The sequence below is a fragment of the Heterodontus francisci genome, chromosome 9 (assembly GCF_036365525.1).
Source record: "Heterodontus francisci isolate sHetFra1 chromosome 9, sHetFra1.hap1, whole genome shotgun sequence".
NCBI classification, from domain to species: Eukaryota; Metazoa; Chordata; class Chondrichthyes; order Heterodontiformes; family Heterodontidae; genus Heterodontus; species Heterodontus francisci.
The window spans coordinates 107,784,726-107,797,019 of NC_090379.1; the positions used below are offsets into that span (position 1 = coordinate 107,784,726).

Consider the following 12,294-nt stretch of genomic DNA (forward strand, 5'->3'; position numbering starts at 1 on the left):
ACTCCATCTGCCATTTCTCCACCCAAGTCTCCAACCGATCTACATCCTGCTGTAACCTCTGACAATCCTCATCACTGTCCGCAACTCCACCAACCTTTGTGTCGTCCGCAAACTTACTAATCAGACCAGCTACATTTTCCTCCAAATCATTTATATATACTACAAAGAGCAGAGGTCCCAGCACTGATCCCTGCGGAACACCACTAGTCACATCCCTCCATTCAGAAAAGCACCCTTCCACTGCTACCCTCTGTCTTCTATGACTGAGCCAGTTCTGTATCCATCTTGCCAGCTCCCCTCTGATCTCATGTGACTTCACCTTTTGTACCAGTCTGCCATGAGGGACCTTGTCAAAGGCTTTACTGAAGTCCATATTGATAACATCGACTGCCCTTCCTTCATCAATCATCTTTGTCACTTCCTCAAAAAACACAATCAAATTAATGAGACACGACCTTCCCTTCACAAAACCATGCTGCCTCTTGCTAATAAGTCCATTTGTTTCCAAATGGGAGTAAATCCTGTTCCGAAGAATCCTCTCTAATAATTTTCCTACCACTGACGTAAGGCTCACCGGCCTATAATTTCCTGGATTATCCTTGCTACCCTTCTTAAACAAAGGAACAACATTGGCTATTCTCCAGTCCTCTGGGACCTCACCTGTAGCCAATGAGGATGCAAAGATTTCTGTCAAGGCCCCAGCAATTTCTTCCTTTGCCTCCCTCAGTATGCTGGGGTAGATCCCATCAGGCCCTGGGGACTTATCTACCTTAATGCTTTGCAAGACACCCAACACCACCTCCTTTTTGATAATGTTAAGTGAAAAGACATGTAATTGCAATTAAACGATCTTTGTAAAGAACCAGGAAAATATGTTCATATTCTATCGGCATTGCCAACTAGAAATACTACATCAATAATTATGATCAGCTCCTGCAGAAGCAAAGTGTAGGTGAACATGTGTTGATATGTAATAGATGAAAAGCCATGAGAACAGCACAGATTTCCTCACTAGTCCTGCATTGGTTTTCAAACATGTGCAAGAAAAACCTTGCAGCCAGAAGTTAGAGCAGTTACACTGTGGAGTCACCTTTGCATTTAAAGGACCATACCAAAGACTGAGGATGGCAGAGGGGTGCTCTAGGGTGGCCCCACAATTCAGCGAAGCCTTTCTGGTCACTCTACTCCAGGCTGTGCGAGCAAGGCGAGAGGTCCTTTTCCCCAGTGATGGTAAGAAGAGGCCCTCCCTGATCAAGGCAACCTGGCTGGAAATGGCAGAGGTGGTGAGTAGCCGTGGGGACATCCAGCATCAAAGGGTCCAGTGCCGGAAGAGGATGAACAATCACTTTCCCCAGCCATCTGGGGCCCTCTGGGCCTCGTGTACACAGAGTGCAACCGCCAAAGTCATCCACAGCCAAAGGGCAATCGTACCAGCAGCCTTCCTACAGTCAGGCTGCTAGTGCAGAAGTGACACAGCGAAGGAGCATCCGCAAACAATCCCAAAAAGCACCGTGACGCAGAAGGGTCTGCATGGGTGACACAACAATGTAGAAAGGCCGAAATCAAAATCTTCTTCACCAACACGTGCATTGCTTTTACTGTGTGAATGAAGTGTGCCAGCATGTACCGATCGTGGCTCCTCCCATTAAATCATTGGCCTTTCAGACCTGCCAATGTATGGCATAACATCATTGCCATGCCAGTATTACTCATGTGTCTCCACGGATGCAGTAACAGGGACAATGGCTCAGTCTACTGTTGCCAGTAATCTTGGACGCAAAGATGTTGCAGATGTGGACTGCTGCACAACAGGTGAACGAGGGTGCTGTGTGGCTTTTAGAGCCCACGGTGGTTCCTATGGCGTGGTGAACTGTTGATCAATGAGACGCTGCCGTGCATCCCTAGCTTACTGCTCACCCTGCATGTGGTGCCTGGATGCTCTCTGTCCTCCCATCTACCTTTCCTGCTGTAAGTCCTCATCATCTGAACACGAGTCCTGCTCATGTGCCTCCTCATCCTGCAAGGCCTCCCCCCTATTGAGTGTGTAGGTGTGCAGAGCAGAGCAGAGCGCAACGATGTGAGCTACCCTTTCTGGCTCGTACTGCAGGGCACCACCCTATCTATCCAGGCAGTGGAATTGCATTTTCAGCATGCTGATTGCCTGCTTAATGGTGGCTCTTGTAGATCTATGGCTGGCGTTTTATCTCTCTTCTGCAGCAGTGGTGGGGTGTCTCACTGGTGTCAGGAGCCATGTGTGCAAAGGGCAGCCCTTGTCTGCAAGAAACCACCCCTCCATCTGAGCCATTTCTGTGAACAGTAACGGCAGCTGGGACTGGCGCAAGATGAAGGTATCTTGGCAGCTGCCTGGAAAGCAGGCACAGATTTGTATGAATCGTTTCCGGTGATCACATACAAGCTGCATGTTGATCGAGTGGAAGCCCTTACAGTATACATATTCAGCTGGTTGCCCAGCGGGAGCCTTGATGGCCACATGGATGCAATTTATGACCCCTTGCACCTATGGGAATCCTGCGATGGAGCCGAAACCGATGGCCCTCTAGGCGTGGATTTCAGGGTCAGTTATGAAGCGGATATAATTACTAGCCCTCCGGAGCAGGGCATCAGTGACCTCCCTGATGCAGTGGTGCACTGCTGACTGTGACTCCACAAATGTCTCCAGTGGGCTCCTGAAATGATGCAAAGGTGTAAAAGTTAAGAGCTGCTGTGACTTTGAGGGCCACAAGCATAGGATGTCCCCCGATGCCCCTGAGCTGCAGATCATCGTTCAGCAGGGCGCAGAGATGTGTCACTGCCTCTCTCGATATCCACAGCCGCTTCTGACACTGACGCTTTGACATCTGCAGATATGTCATGTGGGATCTGTAGATGTGCGGCGATCTGTAGTGGCGAGCTCTCCTTGGGTGCTGCTGCTCATGACCGGGGGCCTATATGTGGGCTGCAACTGCCTATTGGTTTTGCCTGCGACACATATGGATCCCCACAAGAAGTGGATCAATTAATATAGGGTGAACCACCCCCATCTCCAAGTTGCAATTAAACTCGGTTCCTTCACTTCTTCGAAGGTTCCTGACAGGGCAGAGATTGATGTTGAGTGGCATATCAGGTGCTTTCATGCAGCAGCTATGTGGCATGGCATGGCATTGCCCATCTTAGCTCCCACTAAGAGTGGCACTGCATGACCACATAAAGATTGTACATGCTGCTTTGATTGGCCCACCAGACATATAAGCTTCACACGTCTACCGTCTCTGGCACTCTCCCCACATGGTGACTCGAATGCCATTGCTCCTTCACTGACAGAGGCAATCAATGACACAGAGCTGACAACCTTTTGCAGAGGGTGGAATCGCAGTGGCTCCATACACATCTGCAGATGTGACCCTGTAATCCCATCCCCCTCCCCCTCCCTCCCCCTCCTCCCTTCAAGTATGCAGGGTTCAGAGCCCTGTAATCCCCCTCCTCCCTCCAAGTATGCAGAGTTCAGACCCCTGTATATCTGGATTTAACCACTGTCAGGTACTGCTGCTTCTGATGTCCCGTTGGCTTTTTGAACGGGATGGCATGTAACAGTCGCCCATTCAATGTAAAATGTGGAAGTGTGGAGCGAGAGACATCGGGATGCATAATCAGGAAAGGTCAGTAGCGCTTTACGTATGATAATTGGGGTCCTGCCGCCAAGCAAGCAGGGTGGCTGCACCGGGGTCCCGCCACCGCCGGTAATGTGCGGTGGGGCCTTCTCTATGCGGGGGTCGAGGCGGGCCTCTCCCGGCAGAATTTTACGGCCCCCCACGACCCCCAACGTTGAGCGGCTGGTAAAATACGGCCCTTAATGCTCTCAGGGCAACTAGGGATAGGCAGTAAATACATCACCGTCTGCAAGTTCCTGTCCAAGTCACATGCCATCCTGACTTGGAACTATATTGCCGTTCATTCTCTGTTGCTGGGACAAAATCCTGGAACTCCCTTCCTTACAGCACATGGTTCATAAGATGGTTCACCGCAACTTTCTCGAGAGCAATTGAGGATGGGCAATAACTGCTAGCCTTGCCTGTGATGCTCACATCTTAAAGAACAAATGATCTTTTTAAAAAATGGTTTTGCTACTATTGCCCACATCCCAAGAACGAATCTCACACAATTGTGTAACCATAGATATTGGATCATCCATATGTGCTGATCATATCCCCTGTGGTTAAATAGTCTAGAGATGCTCTTGCATAGGCTAGGTACAGAGAATATTTCCTTTTGTTGAGGGAGTTTGGAACAAGAGGGCATAATCTTGAAATTAGAGCTCGGCCAGTCGGCAGTGACATCAGGAAACACTTCTTCACATAAAGAGGTGTAGAAATCTGGAATTATTTTCTCCTAAAAGGGTCAGTTGAAACTTTTAAGACTGAGATTGATAGGTGAGGGTGTCATGGAATATGAAGTTGAGTTACAGATCAGCCATGATCTAATTGAATGTCAGAACAGTCTCTAGCTGAATGGCCTACTGTGTTCTTATGTATCTTGTGACTCCGCATCTTGTGACTCATTGCAGTGTGTACTGTATGCTACTACGGCAGGAAGTCATGCTGATTCTCACAATTTTTAGGACCAAATACTGTGAAGTATCACACGCTCCTCTGGCTCAGCCAAAAGGTGTATACATGTCTCCTAGTGTTTGTGGAGGGAGAGAAAGAAAAATTACTTTTGCTTCAGGAACAATGAACCTTTCTAAAACCATGTAGTTGCTGGCAGAAGTTTGATCAAAAGGAAGATAAAGGCAGATATATTTAGCAAGTCTCTCATAAATAAGCTGGCTATGAGCTTCCCTTCACCATTATACATTTTGAACTCAAGAGTAACGGTGTGCCCTGGACCATCAGAGGTCACAGAGCTATTTTTGTGTGGTTTTACCGTGGCTAATTTAAGCTGAACATTTTATTAAACAACGATCCAGTATTCACCAGAACAACCGTCTGTATTCTTCAGCTGGCCATTGCAATTTAAAACAGGTCAGAATATGAACTTGTCCAAATTATTTCATTTTAACATTTGAAGACAAGGCAGGAGCAATGAAACAGCAGTTCTGCTATTTTATTTTAAAAGGTTTCCTCTCTTCTCCCTCTTCTGAAGGCATTGACCCCTTACTTTGCTGTGATTGTCCCCATAATCTCTTGTACCTCACTCAAATGGTCATTATACATATGAGTCAAATCATGTAGGATATTACAGCTGAAAGCAACAATGGTTCTCACCAAATTCCCCTTGAGCTCACTCCCAGCACTCTAATTCTAAGGTGCTGAAGCCAGTTGTAGCAACGCTTTGCTATCAGAGATCAGTTAACTCAGCACAGGACAGGGATAAAATTTGGAGCCTTTCTGATCTAACTCAGCCAGCCTAAACTAGAATTGCCACTATCACTAACTACATTACTTTATTTCTAGTGGATTTAGTGTTTATGGTACTTAGTGATGTACATATAGCATATGAGAATCAATGATGTACATGAAGACTAGAAAATGAGGACTACTTTCCAAATCTCATTTGTTTTGTTTGTACAACTTTTAAAATGCCACATTTTAATATTCTATTGTGCGGAAAATAATTTTAGCTTAATAGTGACGCAACGCATCTGTGTTTTATGTAGATTTGATCAGATAAGCGAAACTTTACCGACAGTCCTGTATTTTTTTTCTTTTTTTTCCTGAATCAGATTGGATTGACTGTATCACCCATGTGTCATCATTGCATGCAGTTAATTTGATAATGGGAAGATGTGGGATGGGGGAAATGATGAAAGAAGTATCGATTGAGGTAATGGCAGCCAGCTGAAGGCTTTATGTTAGGGTCTGTAGTTCTGTTAATGGATGATAAATACCTGGTAGTTCACGATAATAGGATGAACAGGTGTTGGGTGTTAATTAATTAATTGTATTCAAATATGTGTATGTATAAAGAGCCAGCAAGCACTGGCTGTGAGTGGTTAGGAGTGGAGGTGTAAGTTCTGTGGCAAGCAATAAATAGTCTCTACCTAAGCTTTCTGGATTGCAGCACCAGGTTTGTGACAGATTAAGAGGTAACTAAGCTGGGATGCAGGACCAAGTCAGTATGTGTTGAAAACCCTCATGCTGAAAATCAAACGATACTGTGTCGTCTTCACAATCAGGCTTGGAAGTTTTATAACACTTGAGATGGTCTTGGAAACCAGTTACGTTGGACAGCTGTGATAAAAGGAACATTTGAGGTTCTGCTGGAAAATTTAAATGGCTGACCATTCTGGAGCTTCACTGTGCAATTTTTTTTATCTTTTATTTCAGCTCCAAAATGTAACCTGAATACATCCCTAGTGATTTTAGAAGAGTCTGAGTTGCATGAGGTATGGTCATTTTATTCTTTTGTTTGATTCAAGGCTCAAATTTTAGTGATCTGGGGAGGGGATTTGATACGACTATCAACTTACTGTGTCAACTCCTGTGTTCATGTGTATGTTGAAATTTGGCTTGTACAGAAAGTTTCAAACTATATACTTATTTAACAATAATCTACTACATATATCAAGGGCACCCTGCAAGGCACCATAACATGCATGTGTACTTTGTAACTGGCTGTGGCTTAAAGGACTATAAGAACAACCCAGGTGTTACAAGATGATCTACAGAATGGAGCCATTTGTAATTTGGTTGCAAATGTGAAAAGCTGATATTTGGCAGTAAAATGGAAGGAATGTAATGGTGCTATGGGGGAGGTACAATTTCATATAATGGCTGGATCTGGTATGTATGTAGAATCTCTTGTTGTAAGTGCGATTCTATACAAGTTGACTTAGGAACAATTTTTTTTTTTTGTTGCAGAAATTGATGGATGGCCAGATCACAGTCCGAGAATTTTTCAAACTCTTGAAAGTTCAAACCCACGCACAGAAATCTCGCCAGAGTGAGCTACAAGTTAACGTAAGAATGTGGCTACAGATGTTCAGACTTCTGAATTCTTTCCATGTAGTAACATTTTATTTTTTTTATTTAGAGATCCAGCACTGAAACAGGCCTTTCAGCCCACCGAGTTTGTGCCGACTATCAACCACCCATTTATACCAATCCCATATTCCTACCACTTCCCTATATTCCCCTGCCACCTACCTGTACTAGGGACAATTTATAATGGCCAATTTACCTATCAACCTGCAAGTCTTTAGCTGTGGGAGGAAACCGGAGCACCCGGCGAAAACCCACGCGGTCACAGGGAGAACTTGCAAACTCCGCACAGGCAGTACCTGGAATTGAACCCGGGTCGCTGGAGCTGTGAGGCTGTGGTGCTAGCCACTGTGCCGTCCAAACATACTGAAAGTCTTCCTCAAGTTGTGTATCACAACCAATGAGATGCATTTTCATATATCTTTAAATCTTCTAAATGCATTTTTGTTTAATTTTGATATGGTGGCTGTCCTGTTTTAAATCAGTCACAATACAAAAGAGTTTGAAATACAACTGCAGTTAAATTCTGCAGCCTAAATTAATAAAGGTTGCAAGATTTTTACAGTTCTGTTGTCTCCGAGGTTTGAAAGAGAACCAAGCTGCATAATTCAGACATAAACAGTACCAGTCATGTGGTTTCCCAGTAGCCAATGAGAGCTGAAACTGAGCATTATCTAGTTGCTCAGCTTAGTAATAAATAATAAATGAAATATAGTAGTTATTTGGTTTGCTAATCAAACAATTGAAAATAGACAGTGGACACACAGATTTCTGTCCTTCATATTGTGCTGGCTCTCTGCAAAGCAGCTTGGCTAATTCTGTTCCCCAGCCCTTTCCCCATATCCCTGAGATTTTAATTTTTTCTCTTCAGATAATTATCCAAATCCCTCTTGAAAGCCACGATAGAATCTGCCTTCACATTCTCGGGCAATGGATTCCAGATCCTAATCATTCGCTGCATTTATATATTTAAAAAAAGCATGCACCTTTGGTTCTTTTGCCATTCATCTGAAATAGGTGTCATTTGGTTCTCGACCCTTCCACCAATGGGAACATAATTTATCTAGTCTGTTTCGACCCCTCATGACCTCTATCAAATCACCTCTCAATCTTCTCTAAGGAAAACAGCCCCAGCTTCTCCAATCTATCCATGTAACTGAAGTCTTTCAACCCTGGAAGCATTATTGTAGATCTTTTCTGCACCCTCTCTAATTCCTTCCGAAAGAGTTGTGCCCAGAATTGGACAGAACAGTCTAGTTGAGACTGAACCTGTGTTTATAAAGGTTCACCATAATTTCCTTGCTTTTGTACTCTATACCTCTATTTATGAAGTCCAGGATCCTTATGCCTAATTAGCAACTTTTTCAACCTGTCTACGATTTGTCCACAAATATTCCCAGGTCCCTCTGCCCTGCACCCTTTTTAGAATTGTATTCTTTTATATTGCCGTTTCTCTTTCTTCCTACCAAAATGTGTCACTTCACACTTCTCTGCATTAGATTTCATCTGCCACGTCTCTGCCCATACTGCCAGCCTGTCTATATCCTCTTGGAGTCCATCACTATTCTCCCTGCAGTTCACTGGTGTCATAAGCAAATTTTGGAATAGTGCCCTGCATACCCAAGTCTAGGTCAACAATATAGATCTAAGAAAAACAGCAATCCTAGTACTGACTCCTTGGGAACCCCACTGTATACCTTCCTCCAGTCTGAAAAACAACCATTTGCCACTTACTCTCCTGTTTCCTGTCACTCAGCCAGCTTTGTATCCCTGCTACCACAGTCCCTTTTATTCCATGGGCTTTGACTTTGCTGACCTGCCTGTTATGTGGCAATTTATAAAATACCTTTTGGAAGCCCATTTGCACTGCATCAACCACATTACCCTCCATCAACCCTCTCTGTTGCCCCATCAAAAAACTCAAGCAAGTTAGTTAAACATGATTTTCTTGTTAAAAAAATAAATAAATTGGTGCTGGCTTTCCTTAATTAATCCACATTTGTCCAAATGACCATTAATTTTCTCCCGAATTATCATTTCTAAAAGCTTTCCCACCACTGAGGTTAAACTGTCTGGCCTGTAGGTCCTGGGCTTATCCTTACACCCTTTTGAACAAGGGTGTAACATTTGCAATTCTCCAGTCCTCTGACTCCACTCCTATATCTAAGGAGGATTGGAAGATTATTGTCAGTGCTTCCGCAGTTTCCACCGTTGTTTCCCTCTGTATCCTTGGGTGCGTGCCATCTGGTCATGGTGACTTATCAATTTTTAAATACAGCCAGCCTTTCTGATACCTCATTATCAATTTTTAGCCAATCCAGTGCCTCAACTACCTCCTCTTTCACTATGATTTTGGTAAAGACAGGTGCAAAGTACTCATTTAGTACCTTAGTAATGTCCTCTGCCTTCGTGCGTACATACCTTTTATGGTCTCTAATCAGCCAAGGCAAAATGTTGATGCCGCAGTTTATTCAACAGATTGGAAACTGCTGACTGGCGTTAGATACAGTATAATTTCCCCATTTCTCTCGTTCCCAGGTGCCAGCCTGGTGGTTTCTTGATAAAGAGCAGCACTGATTGGGAGCAAGTGTTTCAGTATCAAAAACACTGACCATTTTATAGCAGCTTCTTGATCGTGCTCCAACTTCCACTCTCAAAATTGTATTTGTAAAATATTAAAGTCCCATTGTAAAGAAGTCAAGTTCAATCAAACTACTTTTTTTTTTTGAAAAAAACACTGGGCAGCAAATTTGATTACAGTATTGTCACTAGTGTATTCGTAACAATTCCTGTAAGAAAAAATGTACTTCTGTGACATTTTTAATTCATTAACTGAAATTGCTGCTGCCAGCAGTGGTGAACCTATAACCCCCAGCACTTCAACCTCCAGTATTACACAGCTCAAGAGTGCTCTCTGTCACAATCCAAGTTTGGAAAGTGTAAAGCTATAATTGTACTGCTGCATTTTTTTGCAGTTCAAATGGAAATAAATACTTTTATTGCATCTTTTACAACCTCAGGATGTTCCAAAAATGTTCTACTGCCAATGAAGTACTTATTAAGTGTAGGCGCTTTAGCAATGTAGGAAGCGTAGCAGCCAATTTGCGCATAGCAAGATCCCATTATAACAACAATGAAATAAATGACCAAATAATCATGTTTTAGGCTTTACCACAATTATTATCACACCGTTTGCCTTTTGTACCATGACATCTTTGTCAATTATTCTCTCCCGCCCTCCGTCCTATTACAGACCTTTCTTTTTGTTCATCCCTCCCTCCCTCCCTCCCCCTTTCACTTGCTCAAAACCTATTCCATTTCTAACCTTTGCCAGTTCTGATGAAAGGTCATTGACCTGAAACGTTAACTCTGTTTCTGTCTCCACAGATGCTGCCAGATCTGCTGAGTGTTTCCAGCACTTACTGTTTTTATTTCAGATTTCGAGCATCCGCAGCATTTTGCTTTTATGTTAATCCTATTTTAGGTGTTGATTGAGGTGTAAATGTTGGCCAGGACATTGGGAGAATTACCTTTGTTTTCTTTGATCTTTTTCAAGTCCACCTGAGAGGTTTAACATCTCTTCTGAGTGATGGCATTTTCAATCGTACTGCACTGGAATGTCAGCTTAGATTATATACTGAAGTCTCTAGAATGGGACTTGAACCCACAATCTACTGATTTGGAGAAAAGATGCCAGTGAAATTCAAACTATTATATCTAATTTACTAGACTTGCCAGAAAAAGAATGTTTGAGACATGGGAAAAATGACATAATAGGGATCCTTTAATCGAGTGTAGCATTGTTTCTTTGAGTTGATGCACTTTTTTGGAGGGATGGAGTATCCTTACATTAAATCACCAGAATGGACCATTATCTCAGTGGTACACTTTACTGTTTTCCAAGTACTTGTATCAGTTCTATGAAACAATTGTGATTCAGGACACTTCTTTGCCTGATTATTCTGTGTTTTGTTCATTTTTTGATCAGCTTGAATTGGACAAGTCCTCAGCACTCGAAAATTGGCTGGCAGTGAAGTTTGTTCACCGACCAAAACGGGAAGTCTATGAAGAGGACAGCATTGCTCTCTCTGCAGCCATAACTGAGTAAGGGACTTGTAATGTTCAGATCAGATGAAGGCTAAAAATTGCAGTCTGTGATTTATAATCTTTTCTACTTCTTACAGAAGTGTAACCCAGAAAGATAAAGTCATTATGCTCTGGGAGGATTAATTTTATTTTGCTAACTTACTAGTTATCAAGGAAATATCTAATTAATAAAAGCAGTTGGAATGCCCACATTACAAGAACTGGTGTTGCTAATAAAAGATATATTTGAATATTTCTTTATCCTACTTGAAACGCATTATTCATATAGCTAAATTAATCTGATAACAAAAATGGATTGATCCAGATTATTCTGCACTATTTAGCATTAAAAGCTAATGTTGCTGATAACTCAACTGCTCTGCCAGAACTTAACTAGTATGGAGCTGGATGTCAGAATTGGGTTAATCTAACAGACCAGTAACTGTGACCCATGTAATTGTAAACACTTTCTGGTATAGTCCTCACCACTTTGAAAAACCTGCATTAAAATGGTCCACTCGCTTATTACAAAGAAGGCTGCTTTTGCTGACAACGCAACCAGTAGGTAGTACAGGACTCGCAAATGCGCAAATGCAGCCTCATGTACTGAAACGTCACTGTCTGCGACGTTTTTGGCAGCTGCCAGTAGTAAAGATGGCACTGCTCATTTATCACAAAAACAAATGAAACCCAAATGCCCACAGTGGCTGCAATCACTTCCTCCATCCCACCCCCAACAGTACCCCTCTCTCCTGCCATTGCACCTCTCTTCACTGCCTCCTGCGCCCATCTGCTCAGTGCTTGCTGCATTCCTCACCACTTCCCTCCTCTCTTCTCTCCTTCCTCCCCAACCCCCCCCACCCCCCAGGGCCACTCGCTCCCGGCATCGCCGCTTCATCCCCTCCGCTCTGCCTCTGCTCCCTATTCTGTCCCACTCACGGTATCCCGCTTCTCCCCTGCCGATCTTGTCACTTTCTCTCTTCCTCGCTTCCCCCGTGCAGGGAAGAAAGACAGCGATCGTGGGAGGGAGCGGGGAAGCAGAGGGGAGGAAGCGGCGAGGTCAGGAGTGAGTGGCCCACGGGTAGGTGGGGGGCAGGGGGTGCGGGGGAGGTGTCGGGTGAAGCGGGGAGCAAGTGGTTGAGGGAGGAGAAGTGTCGAGGCAGGGAGCGAGTGGCCCACAGGTAGGTTGGGGCTGGGGGGTGGGCTGTGGTGTGTGGTGAAGCAGAGAGCG

At 43.9% G+C, this 12,294-nt stretch overlaps 1 protein-coding gene across 1 annotated transcript in view; it reads left to right on the forward strand.

The window, feature by feature from the left end:
* The window catches only part of knl1 (kinetochore scaffold 1), a 160,489-nt gene that overhangs the window by 59,507 nt on the left and 88,688 nt on the right, over window positions 1-12,294 (forward strand). The window contains exons 11-13 of the mRNA XM_068039647.1: window positions 6,324-6,382; window positions 6,858-6,956; window positions 10,966-11,081. Of these exons, the coding sequence (XP_067895748.1) occupies window positions 6,324-6,382; window positions 6,858-6,956; window positions 10,966-11,081 (274 nt within the window). The remainder of the gene's footprint in view (window positions 1-6,323; window positions 6,383-6,857; window positions 6,957-10,965; window positions 11,082-12,294) is intronic.